Source organism: Furipterus horrens, unplaced genomic scaffold (genome assembly GCF_987537825.1).
Source record: "Furipterus horrens unplaced genomic scaffold, mFurHor1.1.pri manual_scaffold_11, whole genome shotgun sequence".
Taxonomy (NCBI): domain Eukaryota; kingdom Metazoa; phylum Chordata; class Mammalia; order Chiroptera; family Furipteridae; genus Furipterus; species Furipterus horrens.
The window spans coordinates 64815032-64836087 of NW_028327181.1; the positions used below are offsets into that span (position 1 = coordinate 64815032).

Sequence of the window (21056 nt, forward strand, 5' to 3'; positions counted from 1 at the left end):
GTGTTCTGTTGTTCTTAGCACCCATCATATAATCTGTAGTATCCTATCTGGTTGATTGGATTCCTCTTTATTGCCTTGCCCTGAGCATGGGGACGATCAGTCTTCTGGAATTTTCTGGCGTTTAGAACAGAGGCTCATGATTAGGTCTGCCTGCTTGTTTGGCTAAGTGGTTAGAGGCTAACGCGCACTCGGAGCGCACGTGGCGCCGGCGGCCTGTTTCCTCCTCAACCAAAGGGTCTCATAAGGTCGTGCAGCCGTCCCTCGCGGCCAGCAGATGGCGCTGCCAGCCCGGCTCTGGAACCTGGAAGCCGGAAGCAGTAGCCAGGCCCGGACTGGCGGGCCCTGGGCGCGGGAGATCCGGCGTGGGGCCACACCCTCCGCGCCGCCTGCCCCCACTCCAGAAAGGGGCGCCGAGCGGCATCTGGAGAGGGCGCTGCGGCTGTCCACGGAACGCGCGGCCCCTGGTCCCCAGGGGACATGGGTGTGCTCAGGGCCGGCCTTTGCCCAGGCCTCACCCAGGACATGATCCAGCTTCTGAAGAGCCACGGAATCAAGACAGGTGACCGCGTGCGCGTGCCACAGAGCTGGTGACACCGGGGAGCCCGGCCCCACGGCCCTGGCATACCCGGGAGGGGCCACTTCCTCCCTCCTCTGCTCCCCACCCTCGGGATGGTGGGCGTGGTCAAGCCAAACCCCAAGCAGGGCAGAACCCCCGAACTGAGTGCCTGGCAGCACGCCAGGCTCCGCGGCTCTGTTAGATGGCCTGCCCCAAGGTAGAATTATCACCCCATTTTACAGATGGGGGAAAAGCCAAGCATGGGAAGTCCCGCCCTTCCTGCCAATCAACCACACCTGTTTTGTTTTCAGTGGTGGACCTGGTTTCCGCAGACTTGGAAGAGGTAGCCCAGAAATGTGGCTTGTCTTATAAGGTGAGCGGATGATCTCGTTCCAAACCTGAGCAAAGGGTTCCCAGAAATTGATAAGGGGGGCTGGTGGCATATGGGACTCTGGGATGCCCTCTCCCTTGCCCGGTCATTGCTCATTCCTGAGTACTCTGGTCCGCTTTGGGTTGAAGTGCCCTGGCTCCATCCTGAGTTGCCCCCACTCCTTCGCCAGGCCCTGGTTGCCTTGAGGCGGGTGCTGCTGGCTCAGTTCTCAGCTTTCCCCTTCAATGGCGCTGACCTCTATGAGGAACTGAAGACCTCCACTGCCATCCTGTCTACTGGCATTGAAAGGTTTGTATGAATGTGTACTTTGGGAAGAAGAGGAGAGGCAAGAGGACATGCGTGCTTCCTGCTCGGCCGTTGATGCTTGAGCCTAGGGAGGGCAGGGTTTTTCAAGCGGGGGTGAGGGCAGTAGGGACTGGTGGTCAGGACTTCTGAGTTCTCTTACCTCACAACAGGGTTTCTCGACCTCACAACAGGGTTTCTCGACCTCACACTCCTAACATTTGGGATGCATAATTATTTGATGGTGGGGCGTGGGCATGTCTTGAAGGATGTTTGGCTGCGTTACCTCACCTCTATCCTCTAGATGCCAGTAGCACCTCCCTCCCAGTTAACAGTGTCTCCAGACATTGCCAAATGACCCCTGAGGGACAAAATTGCCCCAGGTTAATAACCCTGTTCTGTAACACAAGATGTCAGTATTTTATTATTATTCAGCAGTTGAGAGCAACCCTTCTCTGGCTCTACGTCCTCATTCACTTACGGACAGGACAAGAAAGAACACTCAGGACTAACATTTATTGAGTGCCTAGTATGTGCCAGCCATTGACTAGGTTATATAATCTCTTCAGTGAGCCCTTTGAGTTAGTGATGATTAACCCCTTGAGTTTAGCCCAAGAGGAGCAAGGGGTGGATTTGGGGCTCAAGCCCTGCAGTACTAGACTCATGCCCCATACTCTGCAGCAGAAGGGGACAAGGGAGCTTTCATAAAGGAGTAGTTCTATTCTGCCGTGTTGTTTGGAGAGGGAGAGAGTTAAAGACAACAGCCACTTTCTGGCTGAGGGAGTCTGACTTCCTTCCTGTCCTATTTCTGTGGAATTTGATGCAGAATTCCTCCACCACAAAGGTCTTTGGATTGGTTTGGCCCTTGCTGCGTTCACAACATATTCTCTTGGCAGGGTTCACACAGCGTGGTGCGTGCTCCTCCTGGTTGGGGATCTGAGTCTGGTAGCCATCAAGCACCGGCTGAGTGCCTACTGATTGCCAAATACGTGCAGTTGGTAGGTGTATGAGTGAGGCAAGGATCCTACACTTAAAGGCGTGTGGGGTAGACAGAAGAGCAGGTGAACCCAGTGTACGAACCTGTGGAGACAGCATAAGGAGGGAGTGATGAACAGGAAGCTGACTTGGCCTTTGGGCTTGGGGAGCTAATAAACCAACATACTCAGAGGAAGCATTCACGGAGCAGTCAGCTGGTAAAAAATTTTAAATATACACGGAATCCAACCCTGCTACAAAACTCTCCTCAGTGGCCTTATCCTGAACGGTTCCCTTCTTACAGTTCATGTGGTTTTCTCAAGTGCTTGACCTTTGGCCTCTTATTGTACATGTTCCCCAAGTGGATGCCCCTCCATCCCTCTCCCCTCTTCCATTCCTGCTTCCCAAACTGTCCAGAGACTGGGGCGGGGCCTGAATGGGGAGTGGTTACACCCCGGGCCCAGAGCGTGTCCTCTGTTGGTCGGCTGCTTGCCCAACACTAACCTTCTCCAGTTTATCAGCTTCACTGTTTTCGTCCAGGAGGATCTCAAACATCTTCTGTACCCTCGAGTCTGTGGAGAACTGCACACGGAGCTAAGGAAGGAGGAGGGAGGAGTGGGGAAGGGAGCAGGCAGAAGTCCACATTTAGTCAGCTCCACGTGAAGTTCATCTCAGTAATATTAGGGTATCTACTCTGGGCCCTCACACTGCCATTCATTCATTCATTCATTCAACAAACGTTTACTGAACAACTACTAGGTGCCAGACACTGCTGTAGATGTTTAGATGCTAGGGATAGAATGGCAAACAAAATCAAGTCCTTGCCCTACAAAGCTTACAGTCAAGTTACATTCCTTATCCCAGTTGGTCATTGCAAGTCTTGGAAGGCAAAGGGATCATCTCCCCAATTTTGGAATCTAGAAAACAGTTAGCTACTAGACATTTAAATACGGGTTAAAACATAAATAGGCCTCCAGGATCAGAAACTGGAAGCAGCTTAAAGTAGCTCCTTAAGCAATTGAAATTACTATGTTTAGATGTGCATCCCTCACAATACCCATCCCAGCCTCAAGGCTCTGAAGCTTTCTTAAAATGACCAAACCGATCATCATCCCCCACCTCACCATCTCTGTCTGTACCTCCCACTACTTTGTTGTGCTGGTCTACACTCCCTCCTATGTCCTTCCAGGCCTTCAGGGAAGGGAGGGGTCTCTCATGCACCTCCCAGTCTTTGACCCTCTTGGGTTGTATTTCCCCAGCCCTGAGTCCGCACTCCAGACAGTGGTCCCACCTTGGGGCTGCCCCAGGCACATAGGAGTTACTGAGTCTTAGAGCCAGAAGCTGAGTGATCAGTTACCCTCCTGCTCCAATAGAGAGGAAACTGACACCCTGGGGGGTCCCTCAGAAAATTGGGAGCTAAGGCAGGACTAGGGTGCAGAATTCCTCACTTCTGGTCCAAGTTCTCCCCACTTTACTCCATTTTCCTAGAAGAGATTTCCTGTTCCTACTGGCTCCTGACTCTCCTCTATCCGCCACCAATAACACCCCCACCCCATTCCTAGGTATCTCACGCTGCCTTTATCCTCCTAGAAAGAGAGGGAGAGGTGAAGACACATTAAGTTGCAATTTTAACAAAAACCTCTATCTGGAACGTAAAAGGCCCCAGCTCTGGTCTGGCTGGCTCCAACACTTACACAAGCATTACAGCATCTCTGTTCCCTCACAGAGAGGTGCACCTGCTCCCCCGTTCTGCGGTACCTGCCTATGCCACTTGCTCACTCCATCCAAGGGAGTGGAGGTAGGACTAGCCTTGCCCTAATGTCCTGCACCTCTACCATGTCCTTGCTAGGAATGGGGGGAGGTAGCCAAGGCTTGTGGGAAGGGGTCTGGCTGACCTTCTCCTGGATGCTTGTATTGAGCTTCCTCAGTGTCTCCTGGAAGTTCTGGTTCCGTGGCTCGAGGGTGGCACAGCGCTGCACATCCTTGAAGGCCTGGTCCAACTTCCCCAGGTGCTCCAGTGCCTGGCATCGCCGATACAGGGCCTTGATGTCCGAGGAGTTGATGTCAATGGCTAGGGGGGACAACAGGCAGGGCCTTAGGGGGCTGGGCTGCAGATCACCTTCCTTCCCCTCCTGCCGCTGCCCCCAATCTCTTCCTTGGAGATTACCCACCCATGTGGACTATCTGGTTCAAGGCTCCCCTTTGTTAAGGAAAGAGGAAAAATCATTGTCTCAAGGTTGGAAGGGAGTTTAAGGGTCACCTTGCCCAATCCCTGATGCTCTAGAATCTGCTACACTGATCCCTGCCAAGTGTGCATCCACCTGGTGCTTGCATACCTCCAGTAGTGGGGAGCTCCCTCATAACGCCCTTCCCCTTTCCTACCTGAAATATGTCCCTCTGTAACTTTGCCCTTTCATCTTAAGTCCAGCTCTGGAACCCCCAAGATGAAATCCAATCTTTCTTCCTCGTGACAGTTTTTGCTTTTTAGGAATTTGAAGGCAGCTCTCCTCCGTCCCACCTGGGAGTTGCTTTTTCTGAGCTAATTATTGCCACTTTCCTTGGCTGCTCATCACAGGGTGTATTTCCAGTCCCCTCTCCAGCTGGTTCCCTCCCTCCTGAACTCATTTCAGGCTATTTGTTTCTCCTAAAAGAATGGCAACTGGATCAAAACCCAAACACAGACCTGCAGCCAAGAGAAGTCTTCCCATTTTAATCATGCTCTTAAGCCAATGTTGACTTATGGTTTTTTTTTTGTTTTGTTTTTTTTTTTTATGTTTACTTCTCCTAGTGTCCGTGGAACAGGCTGGTGACTCCCTCTTCCCCAGAAGAAGCCCAGCCCCCATGGAGTAGACTGGGCTGATGGACTTGGTCCTGGGGATCCCCCATGAGAATATCCAAATTTACAACAAGGGGTGTGTGCATCATGACCATGGCAAAGATTTTCAGAAGCAATCTCTTTTTTAAAAACATAAATTGCTCATTTATTGTATTCTATTCTGGTTCTTATGTAAAATGCCATTTCCTATAAAACTATTGTTATTTTTATTGTTGTTTCATTACAGTTGTCCCAATTTTTCCCCTGTTACTCTCCACTGCCCCACCCATCCCCCCTCACCCCCCTCTCCCACAGTCAGTCCCCATCCTGTAGTCTATGTCTATGAGTCATTTATATAATACATGTTCCTTGACTAGACCATCCCCTTTCTTCCCCCGCTTCTCCTTCTTCCCTCTCCCCCTCCCCTCTGGTCACTGTCAGTCTGTTCCTTGTTTCCATGCCTCTGGTTCTATTTTGCTCATTTATTTGTTTTGTTCACTAAGTTCCTGTTATAGATGAGATTATATGGTATTTGTTTCTCACTGCCTGGCTTATTTCACTTAGCATAATACTCTCCAGTTCCATCCATGCTGTCACAAAAGGCAGGAGTTCCCTCTTTCTTTCTGATCAGAAGCAATCTCTTAAGAAAAGAAACTTAACATGGAACTCCATTTGCAAAAATGTGACTTAGGGGTGGAAGGCACACCTGAAGCCCCGCCTACGATGCCTAGGTTGGCATTTACACAATTTGTAACTCCCCTTAGACAAAACAGGGATGCTGAGGCAGGTGGGGCAAAGGAGGAAGGGGTGGCTCACCTCTCGAGGCATCTGAAGCTGCCTGAACATAGCTCTCCTGAGAAAGAGAAGGAGACTTAGTTAATGGGGGCCCATTGCAGAGACAGCCTGAGAGGGTCCCCACGGGCATTAGAGGGCACCTGATGGGAGCTGCTGGCCATCAGGGACCCAGAGGAGGGTCCCTGGCTGGTTATGGAAAAGTGAGTGAGATTTGGATTTGAATCTGGGCTCTGCTACTAACAACCTGGGAGATCTCGGACAACTTATTGAACCCTCTGAGCCTTGGGGTTCTTATCTGCAGTATGAACATGACAGCCGCTGCCTCAGCAGGCTGTTATTGAGATGCTACAACATAACATAAAAAGCCCCTGGCTTGATGCAGGTTCCCATTACGCTGGTTTCCATCTGGGGGGAGTTCTGTCTCCCAGGGTAGTGGGTCTAGGAAAGCAGTGAGAGGCGCCCTTCTCCAGCCTGAGGGGCCTTGGGGAGGGGGCTGGGACGATGGAAGACGGATGATGCCTATCAGGAAGGGGAGGCTGCACCCCAGCCCAGCCCTCAACCTCCTGCCCCGCCCCAAACCATTTTCAGGCCACAGGCCGCCCGGTTGCGATAGAGTGTGGCCTTCAGGGCCTTATCCTTGGTCAGCTTCAGGGCCTGGCTGTAGCTCTTTGTCGCGGCCTTGTAGTCCTGGAGCTGGAAGTGCCGGTTCCCTTCCTCCTTCAGCTGCACAGCTTCAGCCTCCGCCTCTGCCATCTGTCGGGACAGGGCAGCTCTGTCTGGCCAGCCACTCACTCCAGACCCAGGGCTGGACTCCCAGCTTGAGGTCTGGAGCTCCAGGGTGAAGGTGAGTGTTCTTACCTGGAAGGGACCTGCGCCCAGCACCCCCAAATCCATTACCCAAAAGGATATTACGGCATGTGCTTGGAGTATAGCCCAAGTTGAGAGGGGCCTCAGGGTCCCTGTGCCTCCCTCTCTGTCCCTCTCTGCTGGGCAGATGAAGCCACCAGGCCAAAGGCCTGAACTCTCAGTGCAGACCTTAAAAGTTCTTGTTGGCTCCCCTTCTCCCTCCCAGTCCCAGGAACATTCCAACTGGCTTACTTTCTCCCAAAGACAATGTGCTTGGGCTGTTCTCCGGTGATGTGAGGTTGCTCCTCTGAGCTCCGGTGTGAACCCCCAGCCAGTCAGCCTCCCTCTGCCCCTCCCAGCCCCAACCCAGGAGACTATTGCCCCTGCCAGTGGCTCCAGACTATATTTGGCCACAGGGGCAGGTGCTCCTGGAGTCTGTCATTGATACTCAGGGCCCTCCCCATCCCCAGACTGGATAGTCAAGTACCACGTGGAGATGCTGACTAACCTCTGCCCCAGCACTCTGCACAGGGGCAGTTCTGGGGGCTCAGGCACTCATACGCTGAAGAGTGAGAGAAAAATCCAGAAGGTACGGGAACCCCCCAGCAGATCTCCTTCCCTAGGCACAGCTATAATGTCCCTTCTCCACCTCCATCCTGGATAAACAACCCTCTCTCCCTCCCCCAACCACAGCTATTTTGGGAGCAGAGTGACAGCTGAGGGGCTGACAGACTTGGATGCAGAGAGCAGCTGCCCACAACTCCCCTCTCCCTGTGGCATTCGCTTGTTAAAAATGTCCTTGCTTTACAGAAAGACCAGCAGACTTGTTAACTCAGTTTAATGGAATTGGGTCTGTTTTGATCCACATGTATTCTGTTCCTCCCCATTTGTAGTGAGTGGATACACTCAGCCTACCTCTCCTGTCCGACTGGGAACTCCCTGAGAATGGGCTCTGTATATCCTACCCCCTCCAGACTGTAGCCTTCTCCTAGGGCATGAGCTGGGTCAGCCTGGGAATTCCTGGAGACCAAGGACTGTGCCCCTTATCTGACTGGGAACTCTCCTCGGACAGCTGAGTCTCCCTCATCAGAAAAGGGTCTTTCTGGGATAAGAACTACGGGTTCACCACTAGAAAGCATCTCCCGGGGGGGGGGGGGGACAAGAAATGTTTCTCAGGAACTGAGGGTTCCTGAGGTAAACTTATGAGGTTGTCCTGAGATGGACAACTCTCTCGCCTTTCAGTGTCTCCAAGCCTGGGCTGTGCGCTTCCTCTCCGAGGGCAAGCATGGCATCTCATGCATCTTGACTTCCCCTGGGGCAGAGCCTGGCAGAGGCAGTGCCCAGCGTGTGTTTCCTGATTGCATAAATAGATGAATGTGTGGTGTCTACATGCTGATGCTTTGATTCACTTACTACCATGGTGCCCCCTCCCATGTGTCTTCAAACTTGCCTACCCAGGCTGAGAAAGACACTAAAGAAAAAGCATAGGTGGGTTACCGACACCAGATTCTGCTCCTGGCTCTGTGACTTCGAACACACAGCTATGACTTTGGACAAGTTCTACTGCCCTACTGAACACAAGGCCCAGCCCTGATGCATGTTTGTCTAATGTATGTTTGTTGACTACATGAATGGATGGATCGATGGATGGATGGATAGATTGATTCCCTGAGGTCATAGTGTCCCAAATCCTGGGCCTCTTTATGGGGCAAGTTCTCTGTAGCAATGAGGTAATATGATAAAGGATTCTGCCACTGGCAGAGAACTGCAGTTCTGTGATTTTAGGTCCAATGAATCCCAGATTCTAATCTTGATTCATTCATTCCACAGGTATTTCTTAAGCATCTACTGAGGGCCAGGAACTGTGAACGATCATGAAAACAGAGAACACTCATGAGGACAAGGATCTGTGTCTATTTTGTTCATTTACATATGCCAAGTGCCTATAATAGTGTGTGGTATGTAGTAGGTGCTCAACAATATTGAATAAATGAATAAAATAGTTCCATAAATCTGCAATTTCAAATATGAGAAATACCTGGACATTTTGAAAACATGTAATAGGGGAACCTGACATCGTTTTAGAGAAGGTTCCCCTAAGTAAAAGATTAAAGAAGTTAATGCATTGAGAGCTCCTAGAACAATGCCCAGTAGAGAGTAAGTGCTCAGTATACTTGTTAAATGAATGAATGAATAAATATTTAAGGAACGACCTGAAGAGTGAGAAACTTGTATTAGTTTGCTAGAGCTGCCATAACAAAATACCACAGACGAGGGGGCTTAAACATTAGAAATTTACTTTCTCACAATTCTGGAAGATAAAAGTCTAAGATCAAGGTGTCATCAGGGTTGATTTATGATGCAACTTCTCTTCCTGGCATGTAGACAGCCAGCTTCTCACTGTGTCTTTACCTGGCCACTTCTCTGAATGAGTGCAAAACAAGAGACCTCTGGTGTCTTCTCTTCTTATAAGGACACCAGTCCTACGGGATCAGGGTCCCATCCTTATGACCTCCCTTAACCTTTACTACTTCCTTATAGGCCTTATCTTCAAATACAGTCACACAGAGGGTCAGGGCTTCAACATATGAATTGGGGAGGGTGGTACACAATTTAGTCCATAACATTTCCAGACAGGGAAAACTGCATGTGCAAAAGCACTGATGCAGAAAGGGTCATGCCTTGGAAGAACTAACAAAAAGCCAGAAGGATCTGATCTTAAAGAGATAAGAATGGCTGGAGAGGTAAGGCAGGCTGAATGGACCCTTATGAGGAGTTTGAAATTTTTTTTTTCTTGCATGTGATGGGAACCACTGCAGGGTTTTAGGTGGAGAGAAACTGACCAGATTTTTGGTTTGAAATCATCACCCTGGTTGCAGTGTAGAGAATGCATGGGAGGAGGCAAGAATAAAAACAGGGAGGCAAGTGAAGAGGTGGTGTAGGGAACCATGGTGACTCAGAGCACAGTGTGGCAGTGGAGATGGGGAGCACTGATTTAAGACAGGTTACCCAGGCAGAACTGACAGAGCCTGAGACTGCCTGGGTGTGAGGGCTTGAGGGGCGAGGGGGAGGAGGGCTGACAAGGAAAATCCCAGGTTTCTGGTAAGAGCACTCCTGTTCTTTGTTATCTGCTTCAGTTCCTCATCTGTACTATGGGGAGAAAAGGGTTGTTGTGAAGATTAAGAGTACAGCACTTAGAACAATGCTTGACACGTTGCTATCATTGTTATTGCATTACAGTGTTGAGAACGGTAGACATTTTCTGCTTTTGTTCTCATCAAATATTTTTAATTGATTTAATCCATTTTAAAAAGAATGATAAGGGGAAGAGGGTAGGGGAAGGTTGAAGAGGGTAAAGGAAGTCAACAATATGGTGATGGAAGGAGACTAAACTTTGGGTGGTGAGCACACAATACAATATACAGATGATGTATTATAATGTACACTTGAAACTTATATAATCTTATTAACCAAAGTCATCCCAATAAATTTTTTTTTTTTTAAATAATGACTTATTTCCGGGTCGGTAAAGTTACAGAAAATTTTTATTCTATTTTATTTTTTATCCATGTATTCTAATTTTTCTAAATAAACGTGTAATAAAAATACAATAAAAGTCATTTTTTCAAATAAAAAATAATAATAATTTTTGCCCTCAACCCAATAGCCTTTGGCTTTGTAAGTAATCCCCTACAGGGATTACTGCTGCCTGGAGCCTATTTAGTCTCTGTCATTTTCTACCTCTGTGGTCTTGGAGAAAATCACAGCTTAAAACCTCGATTTCCCCATACATAAAATGGGCAAGAATCCCCGTTCTAACGAGACAAAAGTTTCTTTGCATCTTGCAAGGCACCGAGCTGTCCAAGGGGAGGTTGTAGAGATGGGTACTATGTGAGGCCATTCCCAAGGCCGAAGGCCTGGCGCGGCGTGACACTTTCCCTCCGCAACACCAGAGGGCAATGTCGCGGGCTGCGGCACCACCCGATCACGGGGGCGGCGCTCTGTCCCCACAGAGTCTTTCTCCACGTGGGAACGCGGGATGGCGGCGGCGGCGGCGGTGGTGGGTGTGCGGGAAAGGGGGCGAGGGCGTCGCGGCAGGGCGCTGGGGCCCGGGGGCCACGATGCGGGAGGGAGGCGGAAATGGAGACCCTTCTGTCCGAGCCGTGTGGCTGACGCCCGCGGTGCTTGTTGGCTCAGGACGAGGCGGCGGCGCGCGACGTGCAGCGGCTGCTAGTGCAGTTCCAGGATGAGGGCGGGCAGCTGCTGGGGTCCCCGTTCGACGTACCGGTGGACATCACTCCGGACAAGCTGCAGCTCATATGCAACGCGCTGCTGGCCCAGGTGAGCAGTGGCCGGTGCCGCCCGGGTCGGGCCCACGGTGGGTCGGGAGACCAAAAGGGCCCCCACCATGCGCCGACACTGGGTAATACACGCGGGTGCGAATCCATGGAGTGCCACTTACCCGGGGGCGGGTCAGAAAGACGCATCAGTGTGAGAGCGCTTTTCACGCCGACCATCGCGGTCCGCAAGCCCTGGGTGCTCTGTCAAATGATTCCTCGCCACAGCCCCTGATTAATTATCGTCATGTTACAGTGTGCCGGGAGGCATTAAGTTATTCGCAGGATGCTACGCAGTAGCTGTTGAATTTGGAATTGGAACCCTAATCTGTCAAAATCAAAGCCCATGTTCTTTTAACTCCTAGTCCGGTGCTTTGGAAGTGTTGCCTTCTGTCGGGGTGGGAGGTGCTTAAAAATGCTGTACTTGGGCTCCACCCCCAGACTTACTATACCAGACCCTGGGGTGAAGCAGAGAATGCATTTCCAAACAGCTTTTTGGATGCTTCTTAACACATTATACAGCATGGTGTGGTGGTTTGAAAAACACTGCTTAATGGTATATACTCATCTTGGACTTAAGTGTTCTTTTTAAAGAACACTAAAGAATCTGAATTAGTCATTAGCAATAGGAGGTTGGGCTAATTACTTGGTTGCTCAGAGCCTCGGGTTTTTTTTTTCATCTGTCAGGTGGGAATATTAATGCCTACCCCCAGGGTTATTGTAGGATGCAGATAAAGGATTTGAAAGTGATATGTAAGCAACTTGCTCTTCAAGGATTAAAAAGGTCGGCCTCGATGGGGAATGATGGGGTGGGTATAACTCAAGCAGGATGGCTGAAAAGAAGGAAGCTTTATCTCCCACAGCTCAGTGAGGGGAGCCTCGCTGGTGCAGGTGGCCCCTGCCCATCTTTTGATGGGGGGGTTGCCCTTTGCCATTGCCCTTCAGGAGGATCCCCTGCCACTGGCATTCTATGTCCACGATGCCGAGATTGTCTCCTCACTGGGGAGGACGCTGGAGTCACAGGCGGTGGAGACGGAGAAAGTTCTTGACATCATTTACCAGCCACAGGCTATCTTCAGGGTCCGCGCTGTGACCCGCTGCACCAGCTCCTTGGAGGGTCACAGTGAGGCAGTCATTTCTGTGGCCTTCAGCCCCACAGGAAAGTAAGGACAGCTGCAGAATTGTGGAGGGGAGTGTGGGGGTGCAGCGTCTGGCTGGAGTGAGGAGGGTACTCCCAAATCATGATCACTGTGACCCATGCTCTAGGCTCAGGTCGAAAGTAAGGGACTTTTCGAGTGAGGTTTAGTCCACAAAGATCAAGGACACCTGCCTTGGAAGAGTCCTTCCTGAACTTGATCTCAGAAGATCTGAGCTGCAAGTTCAACTCTGCCCCTTCTAGCTGTGTGACCTAGGCAAGTCACTTAACCTTTCTGAGTTTTCTTCATCTTCTGTGAAACTGGGACTTTATTTATTTATTTATTTATTTATTTATTTATTTATTTATTTTTAGGGGAAGGGGAAGGGAGGGAGAGAATCATCAATGTGCAAGAGAATCATTGATCAACTAACTGTCTCTCGGATGCTCCCCACCAGGGGACCTGGCCCACAACCCAAGGCATGCGCCCTGACCTGGAATCAAACCAGTGACCTTTTGGTTTGTGGGATGATGCCCAACCCACTGAGCCACACCAGTCAGGGCAGAAACTGTGTTTCTTTGCTTCTCACAGTCCTATGGGCGTAATCAGAAGCTTTACATCTGATTATAGCTGTGGCTGTTCCTTTTAGGAAGGAAGAGAAGAGAAATGGCCTCCTGGGGTCTTCTCCCAGATCACATCAGTGTTACATTTCTTTTCAGGGGAGAGAGAAAAGTCCAGCCCCAGATTCTATTCCCACAAGACAGTTGAAAGGCAGCAGACATGGGCAGTGTTTCAGGGTGAGCCCTACCCCTTGTCCCCACTGCAGAGGTCAGGCAGCGTCTCTTCTTCCCCAGGTACCTGGCCAGTGGCTCCGGAGACACAACTGTGCGCTTCTGGGACCTCAGCACTGAGACACCGCATTTCACATGTCAGGGTCAGTATGCAGTTAGCCATTTAGGGAGTCTTAATGGTGGGTGGGTGATTGACTCATCTCTTTAATTCCTGAGGAGGCCTGGAGCAGATTCCAGCTCCTTCACCTCCCTTTAGTGGCTGCCTGTTCCTAGGTAGAGACTGTACTCTTGAGCCTCGCCAACCATTTATGAACAAGAAGACTAGACCAAAGATTTGAGTGTGGGGTTGTGGGAAGGGACTGACTGGCTAATAGCAAGGAGAACCTGGCTTAAATCCAGCCTATGCCATAGTGGTTCTCAAACTTAAACGTGCATCAGAATCACCTGGGCTTTTGTTAAAATACAGACTGCTGGGTCCCACCCCGAAAGTTTTTGTCTCTCTAGGTCTGGGGTGTTGCCTGAGAATTTGTTTGAAGTTCCTAGGTGGTGTTGGTGCTGCTGGCCAGGGGGCCACACACTAGCTGGGCAAGGACCTTGGGGTGGGGCGTGGATGCTCCCTTTGTAAGCTTCTGTTTTCTCTTCTGGAAAATGGGGGTGATAATTTGTTCTTGACTTCAGACCTTAAAGCTATTGAGAGATTTCTGCGGATGACTTGAAAACACTTTGTACCACATGCCACATAGGGATCATTAGAGGCAGTATGTTATCTGTGCATCAAAAGGCATGGCTTTAGCACTTGCAGTGTATTCTCCCTCTGCCTAGGAAACCTTATCCCTCCTTTTGTTCAATTGTTTATTCAGCAGCTAGTTTAGAAGTACTTACCATGTGCCAGGCATTGCTAGGAACTGGGGATAAAAAACAGATGTTCCTCCTTTCTTTCTTAGGACACAGACACTGGGTCCTTAGCATATCCTGGTCCCCAGACGGTAAGAAGCTGGCTTCAGGCTGCAAGAATGGCCAGGTAGATGGTGGTCAGGGTAACTAGACAGGGACTCTGGGGTTACCTTTGGGGAGCTGGGTCAGAATCAGGTTCTGGGTCTTCAGGGAGGGTGGGTGAGACAGGGAAAGGTTGGGGAGGGTTATTCCGTGAACTTCTGTCTTTCAGATTCTCCTGTGGGACCCAAGCACAGGGAAGCAGGTGGGTAGGACCCTCGCTGGACATAGCAAGTGGATCACAGGCCTGAGCTGGGAGCCCCTCCATATGTAAGTGACATTGACAGCTGGGGTAATGAAGAACAAGGGGTTCAGAGCTGTCCCCCACCCCACTTAATGCAGAGGGGGCAAGGTGAGCGGTCTGACAGTGACTATGAGGCAGGAAGTGGGGAAGGTCATTGCACCTACGTTGCTGCTCAGGCGGGGGCTGTTCATCACGGGGCCTGAGAGCCACCCAGAGGTGCAGCTGGATCTTGAGGTCAGGAATCTATAGACATTGTCCCTGACTCTTGAACTGGGAACGGGGAGGTGCCGTGGGGAGACAGGCATTACCAGGTCAGAAGTGAGGTCCCATCTCCCACCCCCTCTCCAGGAACCCCGAGTGCCGCTATGTGGCCAGCAGCTCCAAGGATGGCAGCGTGCGGATCTGGGACACGACCTCCGGCCGCTGTGAGAGCATCCTCACCGGGCACACCCAGTCCGTCACCTGTCTTCGGTGGGGAGGAGATGGGCTGCTCTACTCTGCCTCGCAGGACCGCACCATCAAAGTCTGGAGGGCTCACGATGTAAGCACTGGGAGCGTTCGGGAGCCAGTCTGGGGAAACCAGGCATCCAGCACTAGGAGGAACACTGACCGGTGTTCCCTGGGCATGTTCTGGGAGCCAGATCGGGGACACGTTTTGGGGACAGGGGGTCCTGTGATTGGTGCTGCACTGTAGGGGAGGTTCCAGGGTCCATCAGCATTGGCAGGCTCTGGAAATTCCAGCTGTCGGAAGCCTCTAGCTTTATTGAACCTGCCATATTCCAAACTTTATTATACTGGAGCCTGTCTATTCTGATATACTTCCTTCCATGAAACATATTTTCAGAAACATTGATCTGAACTAGTGCCCTCTTTTTACAAATGAGGAGAGATGTAAGGTCATAAGGGTGGTGTGATTAAGGTCACACTGAATCAGGGGCCTGGCTCTGAGTCTCCTGGGGCTAATCTGGGGGTGCAGGTTCCCCAGGTTGGAGAGTGGTGTGTGTCTGACCTCTGTCCTCCCCTAGGGCGTGCTTTGCCGGACTCTGCAAGGCCATGGCCACTGGGTGAATACCATGGCCCTCAGCACTGACTATGCCCTGCGCACAGGGGCCTTTGAGCCAGCCGAGGCCTCCGTTAATGCTCAAGACGTCCAAGGGTCCTGTGAGTGAATAGGAGGTCGAGGGGAGAGCTGCTTGGTAAAGAGCCAGTTCTGTAGCTTAACGTGTGAGAGTCGGACCTAAGCCGGGGGCTTTGCTGTTTGTGTTGGGTTTTCTAATCAGCCCCGTTCCTCATCTCCTTTTCTCCCCTCCGGTGCGTGGACACAGTGCAGGAGTTAAAGGAGAGGGCGCTGAGCCGGTACAACCTGGTGCGGGTGAGTATGTGCCAGCGAGTCCAGCTCTGTACTCTCCCTTGTCTAGTCCCTGCAGCGCTGCGGACAGTCAGCCCCGCTGCCTTCCAGCCCCGCCTGAGAAAGCCCCTTTTCTGGAAAGTTGTTCTTGAAAATCCTAGTTTATACTCCTAAGATCTTAATGTGCCAGAGATCACTTTTATTTCATTTTGTTGTAGTTACTTCTCTATATAGCGTTCCCAAGGTAACTCTCTTTTTTATTTTATTTAGTTTAAGTAACACACTCACATGATCTAAGGTTCAAAGAACACAAAAAAGTAGATAGTGAAATATCTCTCATCTCTGTTGCACATTCATTCATTCCTTCTGGAAACATCTAGTGCCATGAGTATCTTGTTTCTCCTTCCAGAAACTTCATATATACGTGTGTGTGTGTGTGTGCGCGCACACACACTGTATACCATACAGTCATGTGCTACATAATGACATCTCAGTCAACGATGGACCACATATACAAGGGTGGCCCCATAAAATTATAATGAAAAATTCCTGTTGCCTAGCGATGTAGCTGTCCTAACATCCCATCGCACTGCATTATTGTATTGCAGGGTACCCTTTATACTTATAAAGAAGTTTGCTGTAAACCGTGTGCCATGTTATGCTAGCAGCAGCCTCATATGCCTCACATGTCTGTGATCGCGTCCTTTTCTCTTGCGCTTGATTTACTCTCGTGCTCTCTTGTACGGTAACGTGCTGTGTGGGCTTCTCACCTAGGAGCAATAGGCTGCTCCGCAGAACCTAGCTGGGTCGTAGGCTGTACCCCTTAGGTTGTGTAAGTGCGCTCAGCAAAGTCACAATGACAAAATCGCCAAATGACGCATTTCTTAGAGCACATTCCTGTCATTCAGTGGCACAAACCCACGTGTAAAGTCCATCCCCTTTTTAACATACCATTCTGTCCCTTGCTTCTTCATGTAATTACATATCTTAGAAATTGTCCTGTGTTCATAGTTTCCTTTTGGGGGAGGTAACTCATGAGGTAGTGGCTGGGCCAGGCCTTGTCGCTCATGTTGAGTAATCAGTAGCGTGTTTGCAGCCGAGGTCGGACTCCCCCGCCTGAGACCATACCCAACAGTGTGTGTTCTGCCTCCCCTAGGGCCAGGGCCCGGAGAGGCTGGTGTCTGGCTCAGACGACTTCACCTTATTCCTGTGGTCCCCAGCAGAGGACAAGAAGCCCCTCACACGGATGACGGGACACCAGGCCCTCATCAACCAGGTGCTCTTCTCCCCTGACTCCCGCGTGGTCGCCAGTGCCTCCTTCGACAAGTCCATCAAGCTGTGGGATGGCAGGACGGGCAAGTGAGTGGGGTTGTGGGGAGGGGGCAGAAGGCCACTGTTTCTCTGGAGAGAGCTTGGCTCTGCCGCTTACTAGCTGTGTGGTCTGCGCAAGTGTTTGGGTTTTCTGAGCCTCTGTTTCCTCTTCTGTAATAAGAAGACACCTTAGCCTGTCAGTCTTGTTACAAGATTTGCATGAGATGGCATATTTAGCAGCAGCATTAGTAGGCATGGAGAACGTTAGTTTATTTCACGTCTAAGGAGAGACGGTCCTCAAGCTGGTCTTTCTCAAAGTGTGGCCCACAGACTAGCGGCGGTGGCAGCAGCATCTGGGAGTGCGATAGAAATTCAGAACCTCGGGGCTCACCCAGACCATGTGAATCAGAATCTGCCTTTTAAAAATTTTTATAGTTGACATACAATATTATATTAGTTTCAGGTGTACAACATAGAGATTAAACATTTAGTTACTTTACAAAGTGATCGCCCCAGTAAGTCTAGTACCATCTGACCCCGTGCATGGTTGCCACGGTATCATTGACTCTATTCCCATTGTTGCGCTTTCATCCCCGTGGCTCTTCTGTAACTACCAGTCTGTGCTTCCTAATCCCTTCACCTTTTTCACCCTTCCTGCCAGCCCTCCTTCAGTCTGCTGACCATCGATTTGTTCTCTGTATATATGAGTTTGTTTTTGTTGGTTTGTTGATTTATTTTGACTTTTAAATTCCACATATATGTGAAATGTTATCTTTCTCTGACTTATTTCACTTAGCACAATACCTTCTCGGTCCATCCGTGTTGTCACAGATGGCAAGATTTCATTCTTTTTTATGGCAAATTAATATTCCGTTATATCCATGTGCCACATTTTCTTTATCTATTCACCTATGAGTAGACACTTAGGTTGCTTCCATATCTTGGCTATTGTAAATAATGCTACAGTGAACATGGAGATGAATGTATCTTTTTGAATTAGTGTTCCGGATTTCTTTGGATAAATACTCAGTGGAAATGGTGGGTCATACAGTAGTTTTATTTTTAGTTTTATGAGGAATGGCCATATTGTTTTCCATAGTTATTGCACCAATTTACACTCCCACCAACAGTGCGTGAGGGTTCCCATTTCTCCGCATCCTCACCAACACATGTTGTTTGTTGATTTATTGATGATAACCACAGAATCTGCATTTTAGTAAGGTCACCAGGTGATTCTGCTTGTCATTAAGTCCAAGAGGCACTGGTGTAATGAGGCACAGTGCCCTTGGGGTTAATTAGGTTGGAGGAGCGGCAAAGGCAGGGGCAAGAAGGAGCAAGGGAAACTCTTGGCACCTATGTTTGAACTCATTTTCTTTTTAAGGTAAGACACCTGTGTTTCAGAGATGCCTAATAACTTGTCCCAGTAGACGCAGCCACGCCACCTGTCAGCAGGCGACTGTCATATTGGGAGGATGTCAGGCAGACGGGCTAAGCAGGTGGCTGCATTGGACTCTAAGACATGCAGAGTTGAGTGGGTGTGGGGGCCTGGCAAGAGGCACCCTAGAAGCAACTCATTTGGAGAAGTTTTAATACGCATAATGGGCAGTAATGATTAAATTGGCCTGGGATAGGACCCGGTGGTGGGATTTTGTAAAAGTTCCCAGGTAATTCTAACATGAAGCCGAGGTTGAAAATCACTGCTATAGGGGCATAGAGGACCCTTCAGACATGTTTGAAGATCTAATCTCCATCACCATCTTCCCTTGGCCCAGGTACCTGGCTTCCCTGCGTGGCCACGTGGCTGCTGTGTACCAGATTGCGTGGTCAGCCGACAGCCGGCTCCTGGTCAGTGGCAGCAGTGACAGCACGTTGAAGGTGTGGGACGTGAAGGCCCAGAAGCTGGCCACAGACTTGCCAGGCCACGCGGATGAGGTATGGCTGCCTGTCGTGGGCAAGGAGTGGGTATGGAATTGAAGCCTGGCCCTTCTCCTTCACCCTCCTCGTTACCCCACTTTTCCTCGTCTTCCTCCCCGGTTTAGGTATATGCTGTCGACTGGAGTCCAGATGGCCAGAGGGTGGCAAGTGGCGGGAAGGACAAATGCCTCCGGATGTGAGTTTGGGGGAAGTGGTGGTTGATGTACTTGGCCCCGCTGCCCTGGAGGGGTCACTTTTTGTGACTTTCCCTTCTGGCATAGAATTCTGGGGGCTCGCCGGGTGCCCAAACTTTCCTGAGATGGTGTGTGAAGCCAGGTTCTCAGTGGGCAGTGGGAGGACTATGGGAATTGCAGGGATTGTGGGAGACCCTGACAGTTCTGAGGCCACCCTCCAGAGGACGAGGCCAGGGTCATTCCAGTGCCAGGCAATAGGCTTTTGGTTAGCACTGGGCTTGGGAGTTCCTAAGACCTGGTTCAAATCCTGGTTCTGCCTTTCAGTATAGTCTTGGAGAGCTTGGTTACTTGGAATGCGAGGCATTGTGTACTTGTAGAACTGTCACTGTTCGTCATTGGACAATGTTGGTGGGCATCCCAGGAGGCCAGGCCCTGGTCTGAGGCCCTGGTGAGGCCGGCGGTGGGTGGGCGCCTACTCTGACTGAGACAGTAGCCAGGCTGTGTATGACTGTGGGGAAACCACAGGTTCTCCCCATAGTGGGCCCCTGGGATTACATGACAGCCTCCCTTTCCTGCATTTTGTTCCCTCCCCTTCTCCACAGATGGAGGAGATGAGAATCCCCACAGCTCTCTCTGACGCCCACCTGAACTCAGCCTGTGTCAGCTGCTGCCCCGACAGACCAAGGGCCAGGGTGGTGACCTGGAAAGCAAGTGTGGCTTCCTGGTCCTGCACAGATGCCAGCGGGGCTCCTGCCCAGAGCAGGAGATCGGAGGGCACAGGAAGTTACGTGGAGCTCAGCCCTTGGCCATCACTCTGTATCATGCTGGTGCCATCAGGGTTGGCGGGCGGCCAGGCAGCGATTGGCCCCTGCTGCTGCCCCTGCCTCCTTGCCCTGATGTCAGCTTTATTCAGGGTCAGACCCCAGATTCTGTGACCAAATAAATTATATTTTGTGTGTTTCTGTTACAATCCTTTTTCTAGAATCTGGGCTGAGTCATTTGTTTAGCCTCCTCTGCACTGGGCTACACCAAAAGGATACTGGCCGGGAAGCCGCCTTGCCTCTCTCCACCCTGTGCCTACAAGTGAGAGGCCAGTTGAGGCTGGGGAGTGAAGTGTTGTATGTGTTCAGAGATGCTGAGGTAATTCCAGCAGACAGAATTATTGGACGAACGGAGGGGCTGCTGCACACTCAGGCAAGTCAGCCAAGAGCAGAGCAGAAGACCGTCCTTTTATTGGGTTTAGACATGATACTAAAAATAGATCAATGGGAACAGACTCAAGGTAAAGAATGTTAGAAATTTATAGAACACAATGGTTATCTATAAAAATTCAAACAGGATAACATATGGTTTAAGCTTTAAGTTCTTGAAACTAAACAAAGGTATAAATCCTTAGGTCTGATTTCAAGCAAGATGTTATCTATAAGGCAAGGAGATGGGAGTACTCAGCAAGGTCTCTTTGGTCTCAGTATACACCACGGCTCAGTGGCCTGAAACAGCTTGCAGCTGCAGGCGTCAGCAAGGCCAGCTTGCTTATCTGAGTCACAGGACACCTGGACAGAGAGGCATGGGAACATGTCCTTTCTCAGAGGCCTGATTTCCTCCAAAGGGAGGCTGGCGAGGCTGGCTGAAGCCCCTATCGTTGCGGCCAGAGAGGATAGTGTAAGGCTGTGCTCTGATGTGGTTGCACTAGCCACATGTGGCTATTTCCGTTAACTAGCACTCCATACAGTTAGAAATGCTGTTCTCAGTCACGCCAGCTGAAAACACAGACAACATTGTCACCATCACCGAGTTCTGCTGGCTCGTGCTGCTCTAGGGGTGCCTTCCTCGGCCTCTCAGCACACTTTTTGAGGCCTTGCCATACACTGAACACTGGCAGGTGCTCGGGGTGCATCTGGGAAGGCGACGGCTGTCCGGATGACTTAACAGCATGCGGTGGTGAGAGCTCTAGCAGAAGTGTGTGTGTTGTGACGTGGGAAGAGGGTTCCCTGTCCCGTGAGGATGTCCACAGACCCTTGACCAAGATGTGGCACTCCATGCGTTCTGCTTCACCTTCTCTTCCAGTGCTGAGGTGGATCAACTCAGGTTGCACTTTATTTTTTAATTGATTTTAGAACAAAGGAGA

General features: G+C 50.4%; 3 protein-coding genes across 3 annotated transcripts; 2 read left to right on the plus strand and 1 right to left on the minus strand.

The window, feature by feature from the left end:
* The first annotated feature begins 302 nt into the window (after positions 1-302).
* On the plus strand, positions 303-2207 carry LOC149998065 (DNA repair protein RAD51 homolog 4-like). The gene is made up of 4 exons (XM_090257532.1): positions 303-559; positions 868-929; positions 1117-1235; positions 2126-2207. The coding sequence occupies exons 1-4, from the start codon at positions 478-480 to the stop codon at positions 2205-2207; spliced, it is 345 nt and encodes a 114-aa protein (XP_090113658.1). The 5' UTR covers positions 303-477.
* A 444-nt stretch (positions 2208-2651) lies between these two features.
* Positions 2652-7015, minus strand: LOC149998066 (protein unc-45 homolog B-like). Its single transcript, XM_090257533.1, has 5 exons — positions 6913-7015; positions 6394-6567; positions 5836-5872; positions 4100-4275; positions 2652-2798 (listed from the first exon to the last, which is right to left on the minus strand). The coding sequence occupies exons 2-5, from the start codon at positions 6565-6567 to the stop codon at positions 2652-2654; spliced, it is 534 nt and encodes a 177-aa protein (XP_090113659.1). The 5' UTR covers positions 6913-7015.
* Positions 7016-10699: 3684 nt separating this feature from the next.
* Positions 10700-19903, plus strand: LOC149998067 (notchless protein homolog 1-like). Its single transcript, XM_090257535.1, has 13 exons — positions 10700-10720; positions 10852-11001; positions 11943-12160; positions 12988-13067; positions 13869-13945; positions 14090-14187; positions 14510-14702; positions 15187-15322; positions 15487-15533; positions 16666-16868; positions 18593-18752; positions 18860-18930; positions 19531-19903. The coding sequence occupies exons 1-13, from the start codon at positions 10700-10702 to the stop codon at positions 19541-19543; spliced, it is 1467 nt and encodes a 488-aa protein (XP_090113661.1). The 3' UTR covers positions 19544-19903.
* Positions 19904-21056: the final 1153 nt, after the last annotated feature.